The sequence below is a fragment of the Nesoenas mayeri genome (assembly GCF_963082525.1).
Source record: "Nesoenas mayeri genome assembly, chromosome: 1".
NCBI lineage: Eukaryota > Metazoa > Chordata > Aves > Columbiformes > Columbidae > Nesoenas > Nesoenas mayeri.
In genome coordinates this window covers 145,384,461-145,411,976 of record NC_137541.1, presented here as the reverse complement: position 1 = coordinate 145,411,976, position 27,516 = coordinate 145,384,461, and the positions used below count along the sequence as shown (strand labels likewise).

The 27,516-nt window shown below is 40.4% G+C and overlaps 2 protein-coding genes across 18 annotated transcripts in view; one reads left to right on the top strand and one right to left on the bottom strand.

Moving 5' to 3' along the window:
- The window catches only part of MYH15 (myosin heavy chain 15), a gene marked incomplete at its 5' end in the record, with an annotated part of 45,855 nt that extends 33,040 nt beyond the window's left edge, over window positions 1-12,815 (top strand). For 2 of the 4 annotated variants that reach the window (XM_080342747.1, XM_080342746.1), the window contains 9 exons: window positions 2,359-2,474; window positions 4,448-4,640; window positions 5,328-5,531; window positions 6,534-6,659; window positions 8,060-8,230; window positions 8,739-8,843; window positions 9,981-10,076; window positions 10,757-10,894; window positions 12,694-12,815. In XM_080342747.1, coding sequence (XP_080198873.1) covers window positions 2,359-2,474; window positions 4,448-4,640; window positions 5,328-5,531; window positions 6,534-6,659; window positions 8,060-8,230; window positions 8,739-8,843; window positions 9,981-10,076; window positions 10,757-10,894; window positions 12,694-12,711 — 1,167 coding nt within the window. In that variant the 3' untranslated portion in view covers window positions 12,712-12,815. Of the gene's footprint in view, window positions 1-2,358; window positions 2,475-4,447; window positions 4,641-5,327; window positions 5,532-6,533; window positions 6,660-8,059; window positions 8,231-8,738; window positions 8,844-9,980; window positions 10,077-10,756 lie in introns of all 4 variants that reach the window. The other 2 variants (XM_080342745.1, XM_080342744.1) reach the window with 1 other exon arrangement.
- On the bottom strand, window positions 1,535-27,516 carry HHLA2 (HHLA2 member of B7 family). Of its 14 annotated transcripts, XM_080342827.1 has the most exons (9): window positions 27,356-27,421; window positions 24,393-24,446; window positions 22,014-22,138; window positions 20,564-20,884; window positions 19,832-20,092; window positions 17,681-17,971; window positions 14,984-15,078; window positions 13,621-13,688; window positions 1,535-1,635 (listed from the first exon to the last, which is right to left on the bottom strand). In XM_080342827.1, exons 3-8 carry the CDS (start codon window positions 22,075-22,077, stop codon window positions 13,662-13,664), a joined length of 1,059 nt encoding a protein of 352 aa, XP_080198953.1. In that variant the 5' UTR covers window positions 22,078-22,138; window positions 24,393-24,446; window positions 27,356-27,421; the 3' UTR covers window positions 1,535-1,635; window positions 13,621-13,661. The 14 variants fall into 14 exon arrangements, with proteins under 14 accessions (XP_080198953.1, XP_080198959.1, XP_080198956.1 ...); XM_080342833.1 differs by lacking the exons at window positions 1,535-1,635; window positions 27,356-27,421 and adding an exon at window positions 27,461-27,516 and having other exon boundaries at window positions 12,836-13,688; XM_080342830.1 differs by lacking the exon at window positions 1,535-1,635 and having other exon boundaries at window positions 12,836-13,688; window positions 19,832-20,011; window positions 27,356-27,458.

Genomic DNA, 27,516 nt, shown 5'->3' with positions numbered 1-27,516 from the left:
AGAGGAAAGTGTGTCTTTATCACAATTTTCTTCCCTTTTTCAACCCCTCAGCCAACATGTCGATTGTTAGCAAGCATAACCTCTCTGCACCCAGCTCCTCTCGCCTTGCTAGCCAGGGTTTTTGAGTGACTCGTGAGTTTTGGTCATGTCAGCTCTAAGGTCATCCATTGAGGCCTTTTCAAAGGAGGTGCCTTGTAGGGTTGTTTATTTGGTTTTGTGGTTGTTTTTGTTTGGGTTTTTTTTGTTTGTTTGTTTTGTTGGGGTTTTTTGGTTATTGGAGGATTTTTCCTGCCTTTCAAGAAGCTCAGAAATCTTCTGAGCACCTCCTGAAAATCCAGTTCTCATTCACTTTGGCATAGACTACTTCAGTCTTTCGGGAAACAGGAACTACTGAGAATTGTGGTCTATTTTATCAGTTATCCGTTATTTCTAGTGTCTAGTTTCGAACAGCAATTTCACCATTTCCTGTTTTTGAGAATAAGAAAACAAACCTCCTGATGACTTTACATTTTATAAGGTCTCAGATATTGCGTTGGATACTGCAGCCTGCTTAAAAAAGGTAGCAGTTTCAGAAACCAAATGAAAACATGCCATTTAGAAAATCGTTGACTCCCAGTAGGAATTTGGTAAAGATGTTTAGCATCACTGCATTAATTTGTACAGTGACAAGTATGTACATATCCAAGAGAGATGCCTCATCCCAGTTTCCAGAAGGAGACCAACAATAGGGAATAAGACAACTAGAAACCCTGGTTATTCACTGAAAGTGCTCAGTTGTCAGTTTTTTTGTAAGTTTGGTGCATTGCAAAGCTAAGAAGTGATAAAGGTGTTGCTGCCAATAAGCAATATAGCATGTAGCAAAGGATTTTTAATGAAGGCTGTATTTCTTTTGAATTGTACTCTAAATAATATCTACTAAAACAAACTTCACCCAGTGACAGGTATCCATTTATACCTTAGATGCTGTGCAACTCTTTTGTCTGTTACAGGATGCCTTATACATTGCAGGGATTTCACAGCCAAACCAACAGGTGTCATGATGAGAGCTGAGGAAAGAGCATGCCTTTCTTTCACAGCTCTGAGATGTGGAGAGTGATTATAGGCTCTGCCAGTAAACTTTTCTTGCTAGAAAGAATACATCAATTTGTGAGGGATCTAAGGGGCACACTTTACTTTCCTGAATTGTGTGGAATGGCTTCCTAAAGATCAGTGATATTAGAAAGTAGCAGAAGTAAAGTGGTGATGTATCTTAGTTTAATTGTGAAAGAAGTGGTTTAACACAGATTTTCTCCCTTCCTTGTGGATTTGGGTCTCTGGCAGTCACCACTGGTGACACAGTCCTTCTGCATGCTGCTCCCACTAATACGCTGTGGCTTCTTGGCACGAAGTGTGCATTCGACTGACCTGTAGCTGCTGCATGGTGGCTGGAGATTAGCAAGGATTTTGTACAGCTTTGTCTTCAGAACCTCCATTCTGTTTCCATTATCTCTCAAGGAACACATAGCTAAGCCTGTGCAATTCTGCCCTTCAGAGAGCACTTCCAAAATATATGATGTCCAGTTCTGTGCTTTCCTTCCCTGTTTGATGTGAGCGGCAAGGAGGAAGAAGGCCACTTGAACCTGGTTTATGCAAGACCTGGAAGACAAAGGCCCTGTTATTTCACTATGGGGTGTTGTCATCTTAGTTCTTGACTTTGACATGTGGGAGAAGTGTGAGAATAAAGACATAGGAGCAAACTTCCCTTCTTTTATAGACTTCATGTTAAGTCCAAAGAATAGACAGAATAGTTTTGCATTTTGTCATATAAAGCTGATGTCTGTTATTTCTTTCCTTGAGGTCATACAGCCAAAAAAGATTGTGTAATTGCAAGGCTTTCAACACTTCATGATTTGGAGAGATCTTTGTGAGCGGTGGGCTGTGTGGACCCCTTCACCCTCCCAACAACAATCTTGTTTTAGCTTTTGCCTATCCCTTACAAGCCTGTGAATTTCCGGAGAGTGTCTGTACAGGAACGTGGAGTGGGGAATGGCTATTGATATCAAAACCATGCAGGCAAAGCCTAAGGTATTTGTATTTTGCGGCCCATGGACTGTTTGACAATTTGTCCTCTGAGGAGCTTGCTGCTCAGTCTTCCAACTGACAAGTTGCACTAGAAGGCAAATAAACACATTATGCTGTGTAAACACATTTTGCTGTGTAAGCCACTCACATCCTTGCCTAGAGAGGGAGGCAAGGAGGAAACAGTGCTATTGGGAACAGGAAGAAAAGTGTAAAGAGGCTGTCTTTGTGCTGAAGTTTGTGAGTTGAAATTTAAAAAGCAACTCCTGGCCTGCAAGCTCTTGGTGTTTTCTGTTTCAGGGAGCTTTGGAGCATGAAGAAAGTAAGACTCTTCGTTTTCAGCTTGAACTTTCTCAGCTTAAAGCAGACTTTGAAAGGAAACTGGCAGAAAAGGATGAAGAAATGGAAAATATAAGGTACTGTGCAGGAAGCAGCAGGTTTTTTAAGGGGAAAGTCTCAAAAGACTGGAAATATTCTCAAGACCTAAGCTAGTCAAATGCACCACAGGTAGTTACGCCAGCACAAGCAGATACTGTCTGTACCAGAAACCAAAACAGCTCTATTTGCCAAAGGGTAGTCCTGCCACATTACTGTTTCTTAATTCAAATATTCCTGTCAGTTCAGTCTCTGCCAGAGCACACGTAAGCCCATCATATCTATCACATAGCAGCTATAACACAACTGACCGGCACAACCAGAGTAACAGCAGACCAAGGACCACTAAGTCTATATGTTTACAGTATGGAGACAAGTAGGCCTAGAGACCTGCCTTCTAACCCTCTGGGATGGCTGCCTCCCAAAGGGAACCACAGGCAAATCAGCCATACTACCCTAGTGGTGCTCAAACCTGTTATTTGAAGGCATTTAGTTAATTTATGCAGTTATAGCTACACTGATTGTGGGAGAATGTGAGGAGCTTGCCATTATGTGTACACCATGTGGGTAAGCAGTGAGAATTGCAAACGTACAGGAAGCATGAATATAAAAGAATAGCTTGTAGGTGAAAGGGGTAATCAGGGAAAATGGAAAGCAACTAGATGAGAGAAGGATGATGTCTTTTGTCTCTCCTATCCAGCACAAATGCTAGACTGAAGAATTACACTCTTAAAATGATGCCATGCTTGGCCAGATTTTCAGCAATGGGTGTGTGCAGGCCTTCAGGAAACTCTGGCTTTGAATTAGTCCATGTTACAATGCTGTTAATCCAAGAATTGTGTCATTGTTGGTAGGCTAAGGGATAGGGAAGGAGAAGTCCAAGGCACACCTTGGCCAGCAGAGATACAAGCATTGGTACATTAATTGTTTCATAACCAAGAATGTTCTGGCCCTTTCAGATACCACCTTCTGATGTTCTGCAGATGTCTGGATGACAGAGTTTTCAGGACAAGCTATCCTAATCAGTGCTTTCTGCCTCAGCTTCATTATGAGTGTTTTGCTGCTAAGTTGTTCAGCAGACAAGCTGTGTTGTTCCCTGGGAGTCTAGGGCAGAGTTCAGTATCTTGCTGAAGCAATAAGGCCCTCAAGGCTTCCCTTGTTGACTTGGTGATTTCCCAGAACTCCTACGCTTTCAGCAAAACTTGGCCAGCAGTGAGATAAATGTTTCCCTGTGTGAGTCATAATTCATGCTATGACTTATCTTCTGGTTGTAAGAGAACAAAACTTTAATCATAGTACTTGACTGTTATGGAGTCAAGAAAATTAAGCATCTGTCTGTATCTGTTTTGCTATCTTTACATTGAAACTAAGCTGCTTTTCACAGGGGGACCAGGCTCCTAATTGGGTGGGCTTAATCTTTTCTAACTTTAGATGTTCATAACACCGATTTCTATTCCTGAATTATTCCCCTTATAATTAGCACAAGAAATGTTTTTGAACATCTACTTTAAGACAATAAATTGTAGCTTACACATGCTATTTACTATAACGAGCACCTAGAGTAATTAGCTTAGAATGTAGCTGCCTACCTTCAGTTTGATTAACCTCCTCCACTAATGCCTTCATAAAAAGACTTAGATGCAAAACATCACAGTAAATGATTCAGTAAATATCTTGGTGACTGCTAGACTTGAAGTGCTTCTTGTTAGGTTCAAACCTGTACTTGCTTGAATTTACAAGAGATCTGAGAGAAGTGCTTGCTCCAGTATTGCCAGGAGAATCACAAGAGAAGGATGCTACAAGTGCTTATGGATCAAGAGTCAGCTGAGAGTGTGAAACACACCAGTCGGTTAGACAGCAGTGAGGCACTAGAGACCTGTGCTATGTATGCCATTCAGAAATATACTATTCCTGGAAATGAGACACTTTCAGAAAGTGAAGTACTGTTGCATGTAGTTGTGCATTCCTGTGCTGAAAGGAAGATCACTCCATTCATCCTTCATGTCCTTTTCAGGAGAAATCAGCAACGTGCCATAGATTCACTCCAGTCCACCCTTGATTCTGAAGCCCGGAGCAGAAATGAGGCCATCCGGCTCAAGAAGAAGATGGAAGGGGACCTCAATGAGATGGAAATCCAGCTCAGCCATGCCAATAGGCATGCTGCAGAAGCAACAAAGTCAGCACGTGTCCTGCAGACACAAATAAAGGTACCCTGAGAACTGCCAGTCCCAAGCACCCAGTAGTAGGTGTGGGCTGGGTTTCATTAGCACAAAGCAGAACAGCAATGGTGATGGTAATTAAGAGAGAAGGTACCCCCAAGGATGTGCAGGGAAAGTCCTCAGTGATCATGTCTGGCATAAGAGAATACTGAAATAAGGATTTCTTTCAAGACTTGTGTACAAGCTGGATGAGATCCAGTCACAAAACCCTCACTGGCTACAGCCTCCTGCAGGGGCAGAAAGCTACTGCATGAGGAACTGAAAATCTGTGATTTCCTTGTGAGATTGCAAGTCCTTTAAACGTGAAGAGCAAGTCAGGCTGGAGTACAGTACTGTGTGTATATTCAGCTTTGTTGTTTGTTTCAATATTTGTAATATGTTAAAAAAAAGGTGCTTTACTAAGACAAATCACCTCTCCCATGCTTAGGCAGCTAGTTCTGCCTCAGGCAGAACCGCAAGCTCTGACAGATTTGAACACACAGGTTTTTTTCCCCCTTACACAACAGAACGCAAAACCTATTCAGATGACGGTGTGGAGGAAGCCCTTCTACAATAACAGAACACTGAAATTCTTCAGGTGGACCCCATGCAACCTCTGGGGTCCTCTTACATAAGCATATCAGTTTGAAATGGAGTTGCACTGGTAAAAAAACCCAAACATCTGTTTTGTTAAAGGAGCTTCAGGTGCAGCTGGATGACTCTGGACATGTGAATGAAGATCTGAAGGAGCAGCTGGCGGTCTCTGACAGGAGGAACAATCTTCTCCAGTCGGAGCTGGACGAGCTGAGGGCTTTGCTGGACCAGACTGAACGGGCGAGGAAACTGGCAGAGCATGAACTGCTGGAAGCCACTGAACGTGTGAACCTGCTTCACACTCAGGTTGGATTTTCTCTGCTCTCTCTCTCACTGGTTAAGCTGAGCCTGGTCTTTTAAGCACTGACACTGTTTGCCCATGGCTGTCATAAGCCAGACATGCCTCCCTCTCCTTCAAGGGAGAAAACAAGGAGAGGAATTTAGTCACTCTGTAGATAAGCCACCTCCCTCCCTTTGAGTTAGCTGGAACTGATGAATCAGCCAACTGCTTCAAACAGTTTCCAGAGAAAGCAATGATCAAGATAACAAGAGTAAATCTGATTTCTTTCCTTCTTCCATGCTGTAAAGCCAGTTTCCCGCTTTTGTTGAGCCATGGCTGGGGAGGCGAGGTGTTCCTTTGGAGAAGTGACGCAGGTGCTGTTCTTGTGCAGGAAGCTGGTGTTACACAGCAGTGGAAACTGCAGGGGTCAGGTTCTAACACGAGCTGTATTGTGCAGAGCACAAAACTACTCTGCAACAAAGTACTCTCATTAAGACAGGCCTTTGCACTTTGTCCCTCTATAATGAAGTACGCTGCAGTTTTTACAGGGTCATGCAGGGGCATGTCCTGATGCGCCAGCATTTTTGCACAAAACCAAAGCTTCCCTTCACCAAATAATGGTCAGAGAGAGAGGAAAATGTGCTAGAGGCTGGTGGTGTTTTGCAACATTTACTCCAGCTCATTGGTGACTCGGGGTTCTGTTTTAATCACCTCATTGAGTAACGGATCAGCAGTTTTCTGGGATGAAGTGCTTTATTCATTCTTCTATTTCAGCCTCTGGCTTATTACTTTATCTGAATCAAAACCTAAATGTTTACAGCTTTGAGAGTATTTTCAATATGTCCTCAGTCTGAAGCTAAGTTACATAGTAACCCACATATCTGGGTCTCCCTTCCCAAATGCTGCTGTAACCCAAAGCACGCAAAAATCAGTAAGTCTTGGTGTGCTGTGGTATTCAGAGAAGTTATATTTCTAATCATCACTTTTCTTCCTTTTCCACTGTTCCTTTGTGGAATTCTTAATAACAGAACACAAGCCTGATCAATCAAAAGAAGAAGCTGGAGGGTGACATTTCCCAGATGCAGAATGAAGTGGAGGAATCAATCCAGGAGTGCCGGAATGCAGAGGAAAAAGCCAAGAAAGCAATCACAGATGTAAGTGGGCTGGTTGCCTCCTCGCTTCAGTACTGCAATGTCGTAGTACAACTAAGAAAGTATTTTCCAAGTCACCATTTCTGTGCTTGTTACAAAGCTCATTCATACCTATAAATAACCCCACAGTTATCTGGAGGTAACTGATGAAACTTCGGGATTAAAAAGGCTAGAGGTAAAAAGAGAGGAAGGACTTCTTCCTGATGTTTGGGCTTTGGTTGCTTTCTTGGGGTTTTATTGCCCTAAGAATGCAGTATCCACTGATCCTCAAAGTTTCAGGTCATGTCACCTTTGGATCAGGTAAATCATACATGTGGGTAGGCTAGACCATTTCAGGCTGAACTAGTGCTAACTGCTCTCCTGGTATAGATAGAATCTGATGAGACAAACAAATTACTGAATACCAAACGAGGTACCCTAGTCTTAGGTGTCTACTGGAAAAACATGAGGCCTAAGATCCCAGGAGGAGAAATGGAGTGCATTCTTCCTCTAGAGAAGACATAATTTGGGCAGGTATAGTTTCATTTCCCACAGACCTGGAGAAATCCACATCTTCAGAGTTCAGCTGATGTATCACATGATACCAACAGATAACACGAAAGCTAGAACTGGAGGTTTCTGTGAGTTACATGTCTGGAGTGCCTGGACAAAGCTATTCCTGTACCATGTTCTTTACTACTTCTCAGCTGACAGCACTATTGCTGCCTGCCAGAGAGAAGACACTGATTGTCCTTGATTCAGCTCCAGGCTGGATTGCAATGACTGCTGCCTTCTGATGACTACTCAGTGTGGGTAAAAAATCTGTAAATGGTTCTTGGTGGCAGGCACAAATGTCAAAGCAGGAATGAGCTAATTGGCACCCTTGTTACCTGTCTTACAGAATGGACAGGGACTATGTAAGATGTTAAAAATGAGCTTCCTATTCCAGCACCGACAGTAGAAACTGCTTTGCTGTTACACCTGCTCAGGCAGCTCTCATCTGTGGCTGCGCAGTGAAATTTGTCTGCAATTTGCTTTAATCTACTACCTTTCAAGAGCTCCAAACATCAAGATTAAATTTTGAATAAGTTCTAGATAAAACTCCTGTAGTGAGTGGCACAGGCTTACTTGTAAGCATTATAAACAAGGATATTATTTAGCACAGATACTAAAAGAAAAAAAAATGTGGGGAGCAACTCTTAAATCACAACATTAGAATGTGGAGGGAATAAAAGGCCTCCAAGGCTATACTTTCTTTGCATTTTCTCTGTCCAGGAAGATATGCACACACAAGATATTCCCTGGAGCTTTGGGTACAGGGAATGATCCAAGCAGTGGATAATCCAAGATCAATCTTCTGTTATTTCTTCTGAGATAGAATTCAATAGCATAAGAGAGCTGCTGTAAAATGTGGTTGTTTTCAGGCAGCAATGATGGCTGAGGAGCTTAAAAAGGAGCAGGATACTAGTGCCCACTTGGAAAGAATGAAGAAGAACATGGAGCAAACCATCAAAGACCTCCAGAAGCGACTGGATGAAGCAGAACAAATAGCCCTGAAAGGTGGCAAGAAGCAGATCCAGAAACTGGAATCCAGGGTAAGTTTGTGATCCCACTTTTGACCACTGTCTGCCGGTTACAGAACTGGGACCAGGCAGGTGCGTTAAGGGTTGCCTTTTAAGTTCATAGTGGCCAATAAGGGATACTACGAATGCTTCCTTCTGTTTCACAAAATGCAGATGAGCAGTTTTGGAGGTATGCTTCCCTTTCATCATCCAGCTACAATGAGCTGTTGTGGCACAGCAGATGATCAAGCCCTTGATTAAAAAAAATATATATTTAAAACCTTCACATTTAAAACCAGGAAAAGCCCTTGCAATGCTTACTTCAATTAAACTTTTCTGGGCTTTGCATGTGTCTGCACTGTTGCTGGTGCAGTTTAAATACTTTTATGAAAAAGCAGAATGGAAAGGTGACATCTTGATCTGTTCCTGAAATTCGTTTCTGTGGAGATGCTGAGAAAATGAGCATTTCTTGACCTGGGAACTAAATTATCTGCTGCTTTATATATGTAGCATAATGACAAGGGTTTTTCCTTTTTTGCAGGTTCGTGAGCTGGAGAATGAGCTCGAGACTGAACTCCGTCGCAATTCAGATGCCCAAAAAGGAGCCCGCAAATTTGAGAGGCGCATAAAAGAGCTGACTTACCAGGTATGCTGAGGACAGTAGTAACCACTAGGTCCCTGGAACTAAATGCGTTCTTCCAGTGTCACAAGTTGCCTCAGTGCTTCAGAGAAAGATGAAGGACGAAGAACTGCATTACCCAGAGCTTTATGATTGTAGGAAGCTTTAGGGATAGGAGGAACACCTCTCTAGGGCTACCATCATCTTGCTTGACTCATTGTGACTCATGTTAGAAAGCCTCTATTGCTGGGATTTGGACAGTTTTAGCACAGCATTAATATGGAGCAGGCTTAGATGACTATTCACACTGCAAGAGAAGAAAGAGCCCAGCTGTCTCTCAGCTGTGCCAATGCTAAGAAGAAGAGCCAGAAGGATTCAGTTGACTCTAATGCATCCCTCAGTGTAGGGCTGCCCAGTCCCAGGGCTCTGTCACCTATTGCTGAGCAGCAATGTCTCGTTGTGAGCCTCCCACAGGTTTGCTCACAGCTGCTGTTGTTGCTTGCCTTTTGAAAAGGGTCTTCAGCACAGAGCACTTATCCTTTTGATTTCAAGAACACTCTTAAGCATATAATTCCATCCATCTGCTTCAGGAGATTATTTAGCCTCCTACCTGTTTTACTCTGACTTTTATATGCAGAGGCTGAAGGTGGTTTTCTTAAAATACAGTGCTCTGGCACAGGCAGAATTATCTGGTCCTTCTGCTTATGGACTGTGACAGCTTAAACCTGGCTCCTTTTACCAGAAATGCCTCCAAACAAGATTTTAAAATATGAAAATGACATATATTTTAGGCACGCTCACAGGTCTGTTTCACTAAATGACGACACACTCTATAATGACAAGAGTGCTTCTCATTCCTGAGCAAGGAACTCTCTGTGTGTTTATGAGTATACTTCTGAAAGTGTGTGCACATATATATGTATGTGTATACATATTTACGTATATATATATATAAAAATGGGGATGGTACTCTCTTAGTCTTCAGCCTCTAGGCTTACATACATCTTTAATCAACCTATACACAGGGTGATCAAAATATGGCTTGTTTGTATTTTGAACTACAAGTTTCTAAAATCACATACATGGCAGCCATACCTATTTCATTGTGGGGGACGCTTTAGGCCTTTTTCCACTGTCAACCTAATTAATGGTGTTTTGATGCAGTCAGAAGAAGATAAGAAGAATCTGGCCAGGATGCAGGATCTGATTGACAAGCTACAATTGAAAGTGAAGAGTTACAAGCACCAAGCAGAGGAAGCTGTGAGTAATTATTTAGGCTTTTTTACCTTTGAGAAATGTATTGTCCTAAATCCACAATCTTTAATTCATAGAAGCTTTTAGTAGAAATGCACATTTTGTGTATTACATTTGTATTTATTACATTTGTATTTATATTCATATACACCCTGTATGTATAAATATACTTAGGCTTTTTTACCTTTGAGAAATGTATTGTCCTAAATCCACAATCTTTAATTCATAGAAGCTTTTAGTAGAAATGCACATTTTGTGTATTACATTTGTATTTATTACATTTGTATTTATATTCATATACACCCTGTATGTATAAATATACTTATAATATATATTAAGCAAAATATGTAGCATTTGTGTTGATTATATTTAAGAAAAAGTATTCAATTTTATCATCTTAAGATTGCAGTATCATTTGCAAGGGAAGGGGGAAGGGAAGGAACAGGGAAGACTTTTTTCCTCCTAGTCCCTCAGGAGGCATGTTAAGAACCTCCCAGTTCACTTAACACGGAGAGTGCCACTGGAAACATCAGCTCTGTAAAACAACAATCTCAGTTCTCCAAGAGGCGACTGGTTCCCTTGCAGCTGTTACCTGGGCCTGCTGAGCACTTTACGTCCTGCTTGAATTGGAAAGCTTAGTTTCATAGGGACCGGAGGAAATCAGCTGCACTGTTTTCTCTCACCAGGAAGCCCAAGCCAATCTGTACCTTTCGAAGTACAGAAAACAGCAACATGACCTGGATGATGCTGAAGAACGGGCTGAAATAGCTGAATCTCAAGTCAATAAGCTGAGGAGCAAGTCAAGAGATATTGGCATGAAAAAGGTATGCTTATACCATATGGAGTAAATGCGACTTTAATACACAGTAGTGGATGCTATAAATGCAGGAAGATCTGTTACATCTTTAAGTAGCGTGGACTAGAAAAAATTCTTGTTTACTACATTTTTTAAATGTCAGTCTACCATTTATTTTAATATTAAGGTTAGCCTTTAGGACAGCAATCTGATGCTTAGGCAAAATGAATGTTCCGTCCTCTTCATGCTGTCATTTAACCTCTGCGCTCAGCAGTCAGAAGTTTCCAAAACTGGTAATTTTTTTTCTTTAATGGGATATTAAAAAGCTCCATCTTTTTCTCCTTCTGATGATGTAGATTTCTATGTATGTAATACAGCCTGGGAATCACTGCACTAGCAGACTGACAGATATTTTGACATTGCTCTTTCAATGAACTTGTATTGATTTGAAGAGTTAGATGAAAAGAAAGTATTAGTGATTAGTCACTTGGGTGCTGGGAAGTCATTAGTAATTAGAAATATATTTGTGGTGGTTTGCACTTGCGCAGAATGGAACAGAATAATATTGATGATACTAAAAGGTGCCTGAGAACCTGGTCTAGAACTGAAAGCAAACATTTGCTTCTCTATGTCTTGTGACAACCAGGGCAAGGACGAATGATAGAAAGAGGAGCTGCGTCATTGCTTTATCTGTTTCATTTGCCAGTGAAACAAAAACTGCCGTGGTTAGTGTCATACAAGTTTTATGGGGGTGACAGCTCTTGAGTCAAGAAAGAGGAAGAAAAACAAACAAAAAATCATATAATTTTGGTATTTTTATCACACTCGATCCCCACACCTTCCTTCTCTCTTCCGCATCCACCATTCTGTGGGAAGAAACACTCCAATTTCTGCTTTTATATTGAAGTAAAAAACCACCTTTGACTGAAATAAATGACTGTAGCTCCACCATCTAGAGCAGAGCTGCATTAAAACTGCATGAAAATCTGGTCTCTTACACATTTACATATTATGGAAGCAGCACTGTGTAACTGAAGCTCAAATGAGTTTTGCAGCTTTTAAGAGTAAAAAATTTCCACATATTTTCCTTTAAATTATTCCAGCCCTAGAAAAAAAATGAAAACTCATACAAGTTCACAAAGCCATGGAATCTCACACACACTGAAACAGTTGAACAAACCATGAGAGTAATTAATTTTTTTTAATACTGTTAAGAATTATGTGTATTTCCTGTATCTTACTAGTACCCTCTTTCTGCCTCAAATAGGCAAAAATAATAGAAAAGTGGATGCCTGTTTTTATTAGTTAGATACTGGTTTGCCAACACCAATTCCAGCTCTGGCTTATAGCGGAGTATTGCGCTGTCAAAAGATGAGCCAGGAACCATGTTCAGGCAGCAAGTGCTGTCCCAAAAGTCACGACACATCTCCTTTGGGGAGAGAAAGGCACTGGAGAGACTACTTCCATTGTGTAGCATTAGAAATATGTTGTCTACTTCGACTAGTACCCATGTTCCTGGCAACTCTGAGAAGTGTGTGTGATTCAGAATGAATACCACCACCTATTGAAACAGGGCTGTATAGAAGCCATCTGCTGTCAAAGGGAGATAAAGTCTAGCATGAGGACAATAAACCTGTATTGTTAGCTGAAATAAGACAGCAAAGGTTGGCTAGATAGGTGCTGGTCTCTTTCAGATAAAAACTGGTAATACCAGGGAGCAGAAGCATTAATGAAGATAAGCTTTTGTCATTTACTTGTGAACTTACTCTAAAAACCCCTCAGCGCTTCAATTTTTAACACTTGTAAACTATCTCAATTGCATTTCAGGTTCATGAAGAGGAATAAGTACAGTTCAAGCTGACAAATATGAGAAGATGCTTGATATAATCAGGCACAACTGAAAAGAGATGTAGAAAAAAATAAGCACTTACAGAAATAAACATCAAGCTTATCAAATTCAAAAAGACTGTACAGTGTATTCCATTCATTTATTTGTGTTTCTATTTTGCCAAGCTCCAGGGATCAATAAAAGCTTACATCTTGCCAATAGCCCACTTCATTATGTTGGAACAAATCCTAATTGGCACATCTCTGAGAGAATCAAAACCAAGGGCAAATCCAGTTACACTGCACAGCCACGTGCATTTCATGTACAGATTGCTAAAGCAGCACAGATTGAACCTGTTCAGGGGGACAGCTCTTAAAGCTGGGATAACCCTGGTTCCATCTGTCCTGCCAGTTGGAGGCTATACGAGTTTTGTAGGAGAGCAGGACATCAACTCTTCCATATGAACAGTCAGTTTAGAAGCTTTCACTACCACCAGCCATAGGACTTTTGTTCATCAGCTGCAGTAGAGACATAGGAGACGCTGTAGAGGGACATGTCCCATCAGGTGTGTTCTCTTAGATCTTTTCCAGTTTTAAACAGGGAGGTTGTCTTTGCTTGAAATTAAAATACTAAATGAAGTGCAAAACAGTAAGCCCTCTCTTTCTTCCATATTGAAAAAAAAAAATCCCTCAAAACTGAAACTTCGTCTGTAGAAACTTTTCCATTGTCCCTTTAAGGTCTTCAAGTTCCAATTTTTCATGCCACCTCTTTACACACAAGTGTCAATTGACTTACTTTTTTTTCCCCCCCATCAGTTCAGTTGTTTGTTACTGTTGCTTAACCACATTTCCATGTGGCTTTAAATGTAACTCAATAAGGAAGGTGAAGGAACTCTTTGTTCTTTTAAGCAGCAATCTCAGTAGTACCTGTGTGTGTGTAGTGATTTTCCTCCATTATGTCAAGATGCTTATAGGATTCCTCTTCTTCTGCATTTCTAGTCAAAACAAAAATGTTTGTCAGAACTACTGATGTGTAAAATTAATCCTCTAGCGGGAACAGAACAAGACACACTCACTATAAATATAAACCAGTACTTTCCAATTTAACATTAGCCAAGTAAAATAAATATCCACATAGCAGTGCAGAAAAAATCCTGTTTCTTCTATCCAGTCCTCCATCAATGTAGCCAGACCTGAGTTAAGACGTAAACTGTTCCGGTTCCTCTGATTATATGTTAAAGGTCTCAGCAGATCCCAAGATAAATCAGTCTTGCCTAAATTATTTAAATTAAGCAGCTGCATCTCAATAGTATGTTATTATCTCTAATGCATGTTAGCATTAAAATTGACTAATAAGAAAAATGCAAGTGAATCTCTAAATGAGAGAAAAGAGAAAAAAGACTGAGACTCAGTCATTTTAAAGTTGTCCTTCTGATATGTTCTTGTTGAACCTCTCAGTAACCATTGTAAAATGTCTCCTGAACCTTATCAAATTCAGACTGTGACAAAATCCAAGGCCTAGCAAGTTTGAAGGTATAGGTCTCCCTGAAGGACTAAGAGCTAACGTTCGTTTTTTAAGGATAATCACCTCAAAAGCAGAGGAAGGAGACAGAATACTATAAGAAGGAGTCAGCCTACTTCAAAAGCACAAGAATAAAATGCATCCACTTGAAGATGCCGTAAACTAGTAAATAGCAGAGATATGCTGAGAGATGAGATCAGGGATTGTATGGTTATAACAGTCTCCTAAGCAAAACAAGTAGTATAAATTTTCACACCGAAGTTTTGGTGAGGTTAAACGTTGGCTATAGTTAAAATAGTAATTTGAGCCCTAATGAAGACTAAGTGTGTGTATTTGAGATTTTTCATGTTTTGGTTTGGGTTTTTTTTTTTTGTTTTAAACATAAGATAAAATTAACTAGTTTGATTGATTTTAAAGCAAGTTATCTGAAAGTATCCATGAAGGGCAACCAACTTTTTCATCTTTTTTATAAAACACGAGAGAGCATGTGGTCAAGGGAAGATCATGTTAATATTGTTACAACCAAAATACTATTGCATAGAAGTACCGATGAGGGCTTTTTGGACTTAGAAAATAGTAAGAATAAAGACAATTTATTTATGCTGAGACTTATCATCCTACATTTTCAGTCTTTTGTATGCCTTAACTCATGAAAATAAAATTTATGTTTTAACATGAAGGTACGTTTTAACATAAAAGTAACAATCAAGGTCTGGATTTAAGCTTAATAGTACCTTTAAAAATAAGTCTCCTAATGATTGCACATACCTTGAAGCAGATCCAGACTACTGGTACCAGTACCACTGTTGTGATCGCTGTTGCAGTCACTCCTAGCACAATGTTCTTAGTGTTACCTGAATATTCTTTAAAAATATAAATTCCAAAAAGTTTAACAGAAGTGCTAATTAATGTTCACTATTGTTCAATAAGTATACCAAAGCCAAGGTTTTTTTCTTATTTATAGTCTAAAAGCTACGGTTTAGGGAGAATGTCTCAGTTTCTTTTAATGTTGCTAATGTTAAAGTTACTTGACCCACAGTACAAGACTTTTAATGACACTGTAATGACTTAAGTGTGAATAGCTGAAAGCATATTATTTTACTTAATTGTGCTGATATAAAATTCCATGTGTGCTCATGTAATACGATATGATGACTTCTTAATACAAGTCCCATTTTAAAACAATCAACTGCCCCAGTATGCCAAACAACTGCTTCCAAGGCTCAGTGCCATTAACGGTACTGCTGATTTCCAGTGGAACAACTCAGTAAGCGTTATCAAGCCTGGATCACAGATTTCATGATTTCTGTTATGAAATCTTTGCAACTTTCATCCAAAATGTTTCCCAGCTTCATGATGCAACCATGCCATCCAGGTGGGTGCAAGAAGCAACAGATGGGTGGTAATGATGGATTCCACAGGAAATAAGAGCCCATCTAGCAGAGGCTTGTCCTGCACAGCACCAAGTGTCTCATTACACCAGCAAACTTCAACAATGTGAGAACACTCAGAAACAGAGGACTCATTCCTTTAAGTGTGGTTATTCTACTTCAGCCTTCCTTTCTGCTGATGCATCTCATCCAAAGAATTTGAAAAATTCTGTACTCCTCTGGAAACTCCCTATGGATGTCTAGCAAACAATTCGAAAATGAGAACCGCCAAAACAGTGCATTTAATCTGGCCATTGCCTTCAGATTGGCTCTGTCCCCTCATGCAGACCTGTATTTACAACTTGTCCATTCCTTTGGTAGAGCAGCTTGAAGCTGTGACCTTTCTTTACACAGGAGAAGGCCTCCAAAATGATCGTAAGTTCATCTCACTTTTCCCCTTAGAAGTCTCCTTTCCAGTGGCACTTGGAAATCTTTCTCCTGGTTGAGCAGCTGCTGTGCTATGAGCACTACCCAACACACTGATCTAGGTCATTTCCTTATGCCTTACTGTCTCTATCTCCTTTTCTGCTTTCAATCTGTGCTGCCACAGAGATGCTAAACTCTCTGGGAAGTGTCTTCTCTGTTCTCTGTAACGTATCTCTGGTCCACAGTAGGAAAATTCTGTGAGAGGCACAGTAATTTAGCCACTAAAAAGAGGATTTGTGTCACCTGTGGCTACTATGAGATCCATCCGCAGAGAGCAGGTACAGAAAGGCATTTGTAGAGGAAGATCCAGATCATATTTGGACTGGACAGGTGCATGTGTCTGTCTCCAGTAAATGCACAGGGAGACTGATAGACTCAAGCACGTAATTTAGGAGCATCAGTTAAGTGTGTAATTCCTTGGAGGTTTTCAATGCCATCTACTTCAGAGGCACAATATTAGGTTTACAGGATAAGGAAGATCATGCTGGAATTTGAGCTGCAAGGAAGTGTGTTTGTCCGACTTAAAAACTTTCTTTAATCTAACTCCCCTCCTTCAGATTGCATATAGCCGCTGCCATTTAAAACACACTCTATGTCATGTTTTCAGACTGAAAGCAAGCTATCATGGGAGAGGGGGCAGAAGGGAAAACCAAAAAAATGCAGTTATTATCAGTTACTCTAGCTCCTTTTCTGCTATGTTGCCTCTATTTTTCATATCCTACTGGCTTGTTTCAAATTCTCTCTTAAAACAAACAAACAGACAACAAATGAGGTGCCTAAGATTAATTCTCAGACTTTTAAGTGATTGTATTTAACTGTATAAAACACTTATGTGCTACTGTTTGAATGCTAGAGGTTTTTTTTCCCCACTTTGGACTGAGATTTAAGGAGGCTGTATCCCAAACAGCATAGTATTTTTGAACACATATATAATTTGTTTGCACTATAATTTTAGAAAGCTGGAGTACATTTTTTAACCTTCAGTAACAGTTTTCAATAGTCACAAAAGTTAATCAGTAACTCTTCTTGAAACTGGAGACTGTGACAACTCTAACTAGGACTTCACAGCTCGAAGTTTACTACAGTTCATAAAAACTCAGGCATGCATATAAACATATATTTCCCCAGATCTAAAAAAGGCCTGCTGTGTAGAATTAAAGCTTTGAAAACAACTGTGCACTCTCCTCAACACAGTTTCTTCTGCAGCCACATTTATACTGTGTCTTTGGGCTTCCTTCCGTCTCCTTGTTACCTTTAGAAGCTGTGTTTTCTATTAGCAGAGCAGTTAGGACATAAGTGTATGAGTTCCTCTGTGCCCTCAGCTCTGAGGGGAGCTGGTGGCAACTGCAGGCAGCCACCAATTTTGAGACCTTTGCTGCAACGAGCTCGTAATTGCAAAAATAGAAACTTTAAGTCTTTAAATAAATCTGTTTTAGGGAACTTCCGCCCCCTGCCCCGGGACAACAATAATAAAGTATCTCTTCTACACACTTGTACTTATTACACAAGATGATTTTTCTCAATGTTTTGCAGATTTCTGATTGACCCTTTCACTCTGCATTTCCCTCACTGGTCCCCCATCATCTGAAATAAAAGAGCAGCAACTTACCGACTTGCAAAGTTCTCACAATAAGTTTTGTGTTATGAAGTGTTGAAATGTTACACAGGTATTCTCCACTGTCATCTGCAGTAAGATCATGCAACATCAGTGAAAAGTCACTTTGGTTAATCTGGACTCGAGGTTGGTAAGAGTGAGATGAGCCATTGAAGGAGGCCAGGACTGAGATCACTGCATTTCTGTTTAATGTCCAGACAACACTGAAACCTTCAGTGTTTGTAGAGTTATCGCTGTATTCACAAGGAATCACAATGCTACTTCCTTCCATGTTAGACAGTTGGTCTGAAACAGATAATTGAAGAACCCTCTGCATTTTTTCTTAAATAGTATGAAGGTTATTTAGACATTTTCCAAACTCGTTCTGAAATCTGATGCTACTGTAGACAAATATAAAAACATATTATTTCACTATTTTGATATCATATTCAAACATTACAGTACGCTTCCAGAAGCATCTGAAGATTTTAAAAGCAAATGTATCTTACATTAAAAAAAAAGACACCCAAAATACACCCCAAACCAAACATAATCAACAAAAACTATCTAATTGGGATTAGCTATACTTTAAAAAATTATTTTGTTTTCATTCGCCTCTTTTTCTTCTAATTGAGGGGCTCATTATTAAAAGTGATTCAGTGTAGTTTAAGTTACTATGTAAATTAGCATGAAATTCGACACATTGTGAGCACAGAAAAAATGCAACTAATGAGATACTTGGACATTAAAAGCAGAAGGGCAATACTGTTATAACATAATTTAATTAGAAGAATCAAAATACTGCATTTAGTTAGGAATAACTTTCAGCTATGGTGGTCTTAAGTATTTCACCTCTCTGTGTGGAACACTTATAATTAATGAATAGCTTTAAATAAGGAAGGGGAAGGAAAAAGCAGGTAAATGGAACTAATATCTAATGTATAAAATATTAATATAAGACAAATTAATATCATAGCACAACTATCAATTTGACAGGAATGAAAAAGAGAGGAGGCAGTGGTGGCTGGCAGTGTGCCAGAGAGGAAACTAACATATTTGACATTGTATAAACATGCTTGGGTTTTGTGCAGGAGGACGAATGAGCGGAGGTGTGGGTCTTAAAACCACGAAGACAAAACAAAACTGTACCCCACACTGCTATTACCAAAGGAAAAGGAAAGCAGTATATTTTCAAAACGTCCCAGTGAGAGGACAGACGGACACAAACAAAAGTGTCATAAATGTACCTTCTTCTCATGGGGATCAGAAAGATAGATTAACAAAACAGACACTTATAGTGCACTTGTTACCTGCTATTATTCAATACTTGAAACCTTCCATATTGTAAGCTGTTGCATGTAAATTAGAAACTGCACTCTTGTTCTGAAATATATGCAGTGAACTGGAACCGAGGGAGTGTCTGGGTACACTTTGGGTGGAATCAGGGCAATGGAAGCAGCCACACACATCTCACAAGTGAATTGCTCTTGCATTGCTGTTGATTCAATTCAAATTATTTTTTTCCTAAGAAACAGGAAAGGCTGAAAAGTACCAGTTATTTACTTGAATTGAATTTCCAGTGAAATTCAGGAGAAGGACAAAATGGAGAGTTGAAATTTCATAGTGCTGTTTTTCGTTAACAAAATGAGCTGCTGTTTGCTCTCCACTCCTATGCGCTCCCAGCACTCAACCCGGGCACTTAAGAATGCACTTGAAAAGAAGTACAATGAAAGCATCAAACAATACTAAAAAAACCTCTCACAAAAGGTGGGGAATGGACTGAGTAAGGAGCATATGCATCTAGAGCAGCAGGCAAACCTTCCTCTCCCTCATATAGCCCACAGGTTCACTAAGGTTTCCATGTATTTTGTCTGAATTCATTCTTTTCTTGATAGAGTATAAAATTTGATTATTATGCATGTCTTGAAACATGAAACAAAAACGTTCAGAGTAAAACTAACTTACAGAAGTGAAAGCTCCCTCCTCTTACCCTTACTTCTTGGGCATACACTGCCTTGTAATTCTAACAGACAAGTTTCAAAGAGGAAGGCACATTGTTTTGCACCATCCCATATACGTGTTGTCCCGCTGCAGAAATACTGTATTTAATAATCTGAAACCAGCTGTGACATTCAGTAATGATGCAGGAAGAGACTTTATTCCTACCTTGCATTTTCCATTCAGCAGCCCACTCTTCATGAGGCAGATGAATATGACACTGATAAGGATCAGCTGTGTTTACAATGTTCTGGTCACTTCTAAGTGAATATAGAACTCCATCCCTGGTTTCTTGCCGATCTGTTTCTTGGATGGATGTATTGCCTCGTACCCAAGATATATGTGGTGCTGGATAAGTGAGAAAGGCATAGCACTTCAGTATTCCTCCTGTGTCTGTCTTTTGGTATTCCAGTGCATAATAAGAGGGAACTGTAGATTAAATAAATAAATAAATAAGTAAAACTCCTACTACTTTCAATACCCTCTTTAACTTGAAGCAATCGGTCTTCTGAAAAAAACATTGGGGAGAATAAATGTAGAGGACAAAACTTAAACTGTGTCTGATTTCAGAAGAAAGCATAGCATTATTTGGTTTCAATGCCAGGGTCTGTACTGTTCTGAGGAGCCACATGATGTTTAAAAACTCAAGCATACTACCTAGTTACCCTTTAGAAATCACAGTGCAGTAGGTTATGAGAACAAGTGCTGCACTTAAAATTTTCAACTCATATTACAACATTTCACCAGAGAAAATGAATTGTCTGATAATACTATCAGGCCCAAAAGGCACTCTGTTTGGTTGAGGGATTTTGATTCCATGTGATAAATAACACGAGAAAATCTGTTGGTGTAATCTCATTTCCACTGGTACAATTCAAGCACTTTTGATGTCTTACTGACCTCTTACATGCAGCGTGACTTCCACTTCCGTTCGACCTTGTTGTGTTCCCACATAGCAACTATAAGAGCCCTCATCAGTCACAGTCAAGTTATTGAGTTTCAAGGAAGCATTCCCACTAGGAATGTTCTGGTGGAAAAGCTGTGTTCTGTGACTGTAATCTGGGTGTTGTTCTTCCAGCTGATCTCTCTGGTAGTAGTAGCTGTGCACATTTCTGTCCCCTTTCTTCCAGTAAATTACTTCATCATCGCCAGGTGGGAAAGAACAAGGGAGGATGCAATCCTTGGAAAACAGCCCTGTTACGGTGCTCTGTTCTGTAAAACCTAAATCCCATAAATACAAATGAATAAGATAAATTAAATCCAGTCTACAAGTATATTCCTGCCCCTCCTTATCCCTGGCAAAAAAAATGCTCTGGCAGGCAGCACATTCCTACCAAGCATGTCTCTGGGACAGGAAGGAACTTCACTTGGTTTAATCAATATTGTAATACAAAGCTCTGGTCTTTCAACTTACAATAATTTAAAGTAGATATCCTGAGTGAGCACATACATAATCATATTGGCACACCACCACCCCAGTTTCAATTGCGTTTCCAAAAGCACCACCTTCAACCTCAAAATGTTTTGAGTTGCAGCTTGCTACTCTCTCAAACGTTCATAGTGCCATGTTGCAATGACCTGAGTTAATGACAATCTTGCGTAGTGTCAAGCAGTTGTACAGTCATAGGAAAAAAAAAAAAGGATGTGATGGTGCAACCAACAGGAAGCCCAGAACTTCTTGAAACAGCTTTTCCACCACAAATAGTGTCAGAGAGCTCTATCCCAGCTCCTGGAGGTAATTAAAGGAGGTAAATAAAACTTTGATTCCTCAAAGTTAATTCACACAAGTAGTATCATCTGATCGCTGTTAACATTTAATTTAGGCCTTGCTGGCATAAAAGAACAATTTTAAACCAATCTTTTAAAAACCAGGTTGCATCGTCATATGGACCTTCTTGGCCAAGGTCAGACAACCTGTCAGGCTGCTGGCGAGCGTCCCGCTGCAGCTGTCTTCTCAGAAATTCTGATGCCCTCTCCAGCTCAGCTGGCAGGGCACTACACATGACTTTTCCTCAGCCATTCCAGTGCAGATTCAACCAATACACTTCAAAGCATTTTCAGTACAAACTGACAAGTACTGCCTGCTGAGCAGTCACACAATGCACTCCAACAGCCAGGCCATGGGGCAGAAATGTGAGCAGGTAACAGTTTGGGTGCTTGAAGCTGTTGATGGCCATGGCCATCTGTGAAGCCATCTTCCAAACAGTTGTCTTTTGCTTTGGGAGTGTCTCACATTACCCTAAATAAATTATTTACTATTAATAAACTGTTTGAATTAATTAATTACTCCTATTAAGAACGATAAATAATTGTCTTACTATTTTTCATTAACAACAGAGCAAAAACCTACCCCAAAGCATAGCAGCTGTTTGAAATAAATAGATGAGAAGCGATAGAATTTTCTGTCCTTTCATGTCTTCTCTGGTTCATAGTAGACTCAGGTCAAATCAACAACATAAAAGGAGGAGAGAAAACCTGTTTGAGTGCAGGTAAAATACATACCCAAATTATAACATTTCCCTTGTACAGCTTATTAAGAACTACAAGCCTTTGTATCATGTTTTTTGTTTGCAACAGTCTTGGCCTAGATTTCTGGCCTTAAGGTCATTCTGTAATACTACACATTTCACGAAGGTTGAGGCCCTCTCATTACCATGTAATAAATAGAAAGTGTTTACCTTCAGTGTTCTTACAGAGCTAGGGAATATTAATCTTCATCATTTGTGAACAAGACATCGAGTAAAAATGGTCAAGTACCATTTCCAAAAGGATTTAACATGTGCCTTGTCAAGCCAGATTTTTTGACTTCCTAAAATATATTTCTGATTGCTGCAACATTTGACTTTCTGAAGTGGGAAATCTGCCTGCATTTGCAAATACTGCAAATATAAAGAACTTTTCACACTTTACTCTTAACCAGACCAAAAGGCCATCAGCTACACTTCCAAAAATGTGTGTATGGACACCTAGGATAGTAATGCAAAGGAGGAGAAGGTTGTCCCATCGTATCTTCTCGTTTCTCACTTAAGTAGCAATGAACTGGATCCTCTTGTGCACAATCTAAAAATAATAACCTTACTCTAAGTGATAGACTGCACCTTTCCTCCACCCAGGCACACTATTCTAAAATACAGCGTACTGCAGTGGAGAAATTACCTCTTGAACTAAATAGCTTCAAAAGAGTCTGAAGAACTTCCCCTAGCTCTTTTCCTCTCCTCAAAGAACAATTATAGGTAGCACTCCTGACTTATACAGGGCACAGGTATAGCCAGGCTTGCGAGCCAGTTCTTTTAATACTAATGAACAATATTGGCTGGTGTGTGTCACTGTACCTGTGGTGGATGTGAATCTTACATCTCAAGGATTTTTGCGTGTTAATTCTTCTGCAAAGCTTATGTTATTATTTAATGTATTCTCACTTTTCTATTAAGGAAAAAACCCAATAATATTTTGGGACACCAAAATATTAAACCTGAGGCATAGATGACGGAAGAATAAACCAAACACTTATGATATACATTTTGTATCATGTTAGCAGCAATTGCCAGTATCTGCCTTCTTTTCCTCCTTGTCTTGGCAAGCAGTGTCCATCACATTTTATCGGATTTTTTGCTCATTTGACCATCACTTCCAACTCGATTAACACAATATACTCTGTTTGCTGTTTAAATTTCAGAAACTGCAATCAATGCTGAATTTTCCTTAGTGAGTGATCTGCCATGATCAATAGCCTGTGCAGTTTGGCAGTGATGTTCTGAGAGCAGCGCAGTTCCAATAGTACCTCTGTGATGCCTTTGGGGGCTGCATCAAGGAGTGAGTCCTGGACAGTGCAGGCTGCCTCACCTCTTCTAGCTGTAGCCCATAATGCCGTACTGAAATGCATAACTACAACTAGTTAGCTGAAAATTTTCCTTCTTTTCAGCAGGCCTGGGATCTTACACGCATAAAGCAAATCTATGCTGATAGTTAGAGTCACACTGCAAAGTACTGAAGAAACATGATCGTTACAGACCTAAGTGGCACAACCGAGAAATCACACCACAAGGTTTTGTAGTGAAATATCAATACGGAGAGTGCACAACTAGAATTAAGATCGCTGTAGTCAATGTCAGTTACTGACACTAGTTTTCAGAAGACTTACTTCATACAGAACTACCACAGGCTCAGCTGAGCAGCAGAAGCTCAGCCAGGGTTTCTGAGAGCAAGGCAAGGCACTGAAATGCATCTTCTAAGACAAGCACTGAAGTCAAGCACTGAACAGTTGAGATTGTGGTATGGGCAACAATGCCCTTGCTTTGGCCACAATAGGAAATTAACGTAAAAACGCATATCCTTCCGTTTTCTTCTGTGACCAAACCACATGTCCATCATCTTTGAACTTTGCATTCAATCTGAACCCTGATCACAGCACTCCTCTAGCATACGTGTTTTGGGGATCAACCTCTGCTCACTGAACTTCCCTCTGTGACTCACATTGAGAGCAGCCATTCATATCGTAATAATGTCTTAACCCTGTCAAACAAAAGGTAATTATTCCTTAATAAAAAGCATCTAGATTAATTCATTTTCAAGGTAACTTAACAACAGCACATTTCAAGCACGCACACACACACTTATGAGGACTGGAAATGTGGAGGATTTCAAGTTTTGCCAAAAAGCAAACAAGAAAAATGAACATGTAAAGTTCTAAAAAACCTGTGTTAACATATTACTAAAATCTCATACTCACCACAACAATACTAGCTTTTCAGAATTTCCCCACTGAATCTTCAGGAGACGTTTTCTGTGATAGAAAAGATAATTCTCTACCTCCACACACAATGAAACCCTTACAATTTAAATGCTAATTACATACTTGTTGTCAAGAAACACCCCCCAAGGAAGAAGGATCCCACATTCTAAACATTCAAAATTGCACATAGGAAGTAAACCCAAACTAACTAAGTTTTACCTGAATATACACATATAGTCTCCACCTCCACTATTTTGTACACTTAAACCACCATAGAGCTGTTAGAAGAATGTTAGGGTTTTTTTTTACCTCTTCTGACTTCACAAGTAGCCAAAAAATTCAGGGACTTGTTGTTTCAGGTGTTTCACGCAGGCAGAGTTTATACATATATATAAAAATAAATAAAACCCACAAATATACAGCTCTCCCAAAGCCGCAGCGGTTCACATCTGCCCTGCTCCTGCCACAGCCACAGCCACACCTACACATACCAGAGCTCAAGTAGTTAACACACAAGTTCATTGCTATCCCAGAAATGAAAGCAGTTTGGTTTTTTTTTTTTCTGTAGACTGAATCAGCTTCCATATGTGTGAATCTTTCACAGTTTTTTGCATTTGTTTCTCCCTCTTCAGGCTTAAAAAGCTTCTTAAGTGCTTATTTTGCCTGGCTTTATTGAATGCATTTCTAACAATAACTCCTGCGAACTGTAACTGAGTAACAGAAGAAACCAGGTACTGTCAGCAATGTGATTTCTACAGCAGTCATGCTGCTTTGGGATTCTTCTTGGGCATTACAAGAGCATGAGCACCATGGCCACAGCAGAGACCAGCAATCCTCTCCCTAAGGCAGAGCATAGGAACCTGATGCAGGGAGAGAGGCATATTCTTTATGGGCACAGGACAAAGAGAATGTAAAATACAAATCATCATGACACTCTTCTCAGAAAGCTGCTAATCTGAAACAAGGACAGTAGAGGCCTTGGCCTTTCTGCAGGGTTAGGTAGTCTATTTTCACTTTAATGGTATTTCACTAGGGCTTTGTTTTCTCTGAACAACTCAAGCTTCCTGCGTGCTACCCAGTGGGAGAAATTGACAGAATGACTCAAGCATTTTGGGGAAGAGGGCTTTCGAAAAACACCCCAAGCAAAATGCAGGAAGAAGTGAAAGGAAGTGGTGTCTGACCTAGAAGATCCCAGGTAGTGTCAGCTGTACACACACGACCTGTGCCTCCTGCTTTTGGAGGAGAACCAGCTTTCCCACCCACTGTCTTCCCCGCCATCCCGCAGCAGCTCCAGCTGATCTCCAGTTACAACTCCTCGCAGGACTTACTTTTTCATATATCCAGCTGTAAACTACCGCACCTCAGGCCAGGAGCTGTGCTATCAGCTATCCATAGGTACAGCTGCCGCCATCTCTCAGCCTATCGACATGTTCATAGCTTAGTCTTAAACTGGGTAAATGTTTAACACAAATGGCCCGTGCAAAGTTTTTAGAAACATACCCCTGCATGTTAAAGAGCAGTTGTGGGCTGGGCCCTGCACGGTGAGGCTTTATCTGCTGTGAACAGTGTGTGGAAGGTGTCAAACAGATACCACACAAGTTACAACAGCTGATACCTTATTGGGCGAAAACATTCTTCACCGTAAACATCATGTCCGTGGCATTAAGAGTTTTGTTTTCACATCAGGCTAAAACCCAACCTTTTGATTTTTTTTTGTCTACCCAAGGACTTCACAGTAACAGCCTTAACACAAAAGAAATGGATACTTCTTGTCCCTACTGCTGCTCTGTTGTTTTTGTTTGTTTGTTTTTTCCTGAGATCTTGTTAGACAATGTGAAAGTCTAAAAAAAGATACATAAACCAATAGAAAGGTATAAGCCAACAGAAAGTATGAGGTACTTAAGACCTACCAAAAAGAGGACACGAAAGTAATTTAAAAGTAGAATATCTATCCTTGTTTCTTGAATTAAATCCATGCCTTTGGGATAATAGAATAAGGTGGTTTTGAATAATTACACACGCGCACACACACATTTTAAAATATGTTTAAAATACAGCAGATATATAACTAGATGTATGGGTCACCATCCCTGGAGGTATTTAAAAAACACATAGATGGGGTGCTTAGGGACATGGTTTAGAGGTGGGCTTGGCAGTGTTAACAGTTGAACTCGATCACAGAATCACAGAATCGACTGGGTTGGAAAAGACCTCAGAGATCATCGAGTCCAACCCTTGGTCCAACTCTAGTCTGTTTACTAGATCATGGCACTAAGTGCCATGTCCAACCTCACTTTAAAAACCTCCAGGGACGGCGAGTCCACCACCTCCCTGGGCAGGCCGTTCCAATGCCTGACCACTCTCTCTGTAAAGAATTTCTTCCTAATATCCAGCCTAAATCTCCCCTGGCAGAGTTTAAGCCCATGCCCCCTTGTCCCATTGCTGACTGCCTGGGAGAAGAGACCAATCCCCATCTGGCTATAACTTCCCTTCAGGTAGTTTTAGAGAGTGATGAGGTCACCTCTGAGCCTCCTCTTCTCCAGACTAAACAACCCCAGCTCCCTCAGCCTCTCCCCATAGGTCTTGTGCTCAAGTCCCTTCACCAGTCTTGTTGCTCTTATGCTCGATGATCTTCAAAAACTTTTCTTACTTAAATGATTCTATGACCCTGCCCATCTCCACTCGGCACCTAGACCAAAACAAAGGCACCATCTACCCCCACCCCCCGCCTTCTTCATGGTTACTCAGGGGAAGTGACGAGGCCCGCTCCGCTGCTTTACAATCCCGCCCCCTCGCTGGCGGCGTCTGCTACGGAGCCGCGGTGAGGCGGTCCCCGTTGGCGTCCCGCTGCTGTGGAGCGGTGACTGGGTGTTGACAAGAAACACCCCCAAAGGAAGAAGGATCCCACATTCTAAACACCCCAAATTGGACAAAGGAAGTAAACCAAAACTAAGTTTTACCTGAATATACACATATATTCTCCGCCTCCACCATTTTGTGCACTTAAACCACCACAGAACTGTTAGAAGAACGATAGGGTTTGGTTTTGTTTTTTTTTTTTTTACCTCTTCTGATTTCACAAGTAGCCAAAAAGGTCCCAAGGTCGCCACCGTGGTTCGCG

Excerpts from the sequence above, each read along its gene's own strand:
- HHLA2 (XM_080342833.1), bottom strand. The coding sequence starts at position 22,077 with ATGAAAGGACAGAAAATTCTATCGCTTCTCATCTATTTATTTCAAACA. Across the intron at positions 17,972-19,831 it reads TGCTGAATGGAAAATGCAAG|ACCAACTGTCTAACATGGAA; the intron begins GTAGGAATAAAG and ends TATCTGTTTCAG. Across the intron at positions 15,079-17,680 it reads TGTGAGAACTTTGCAAGTCG|AATATTCAGGTAACACTAAG; the intron begins GTAAGTTGCTGC and ends ATATTTTTAAAG.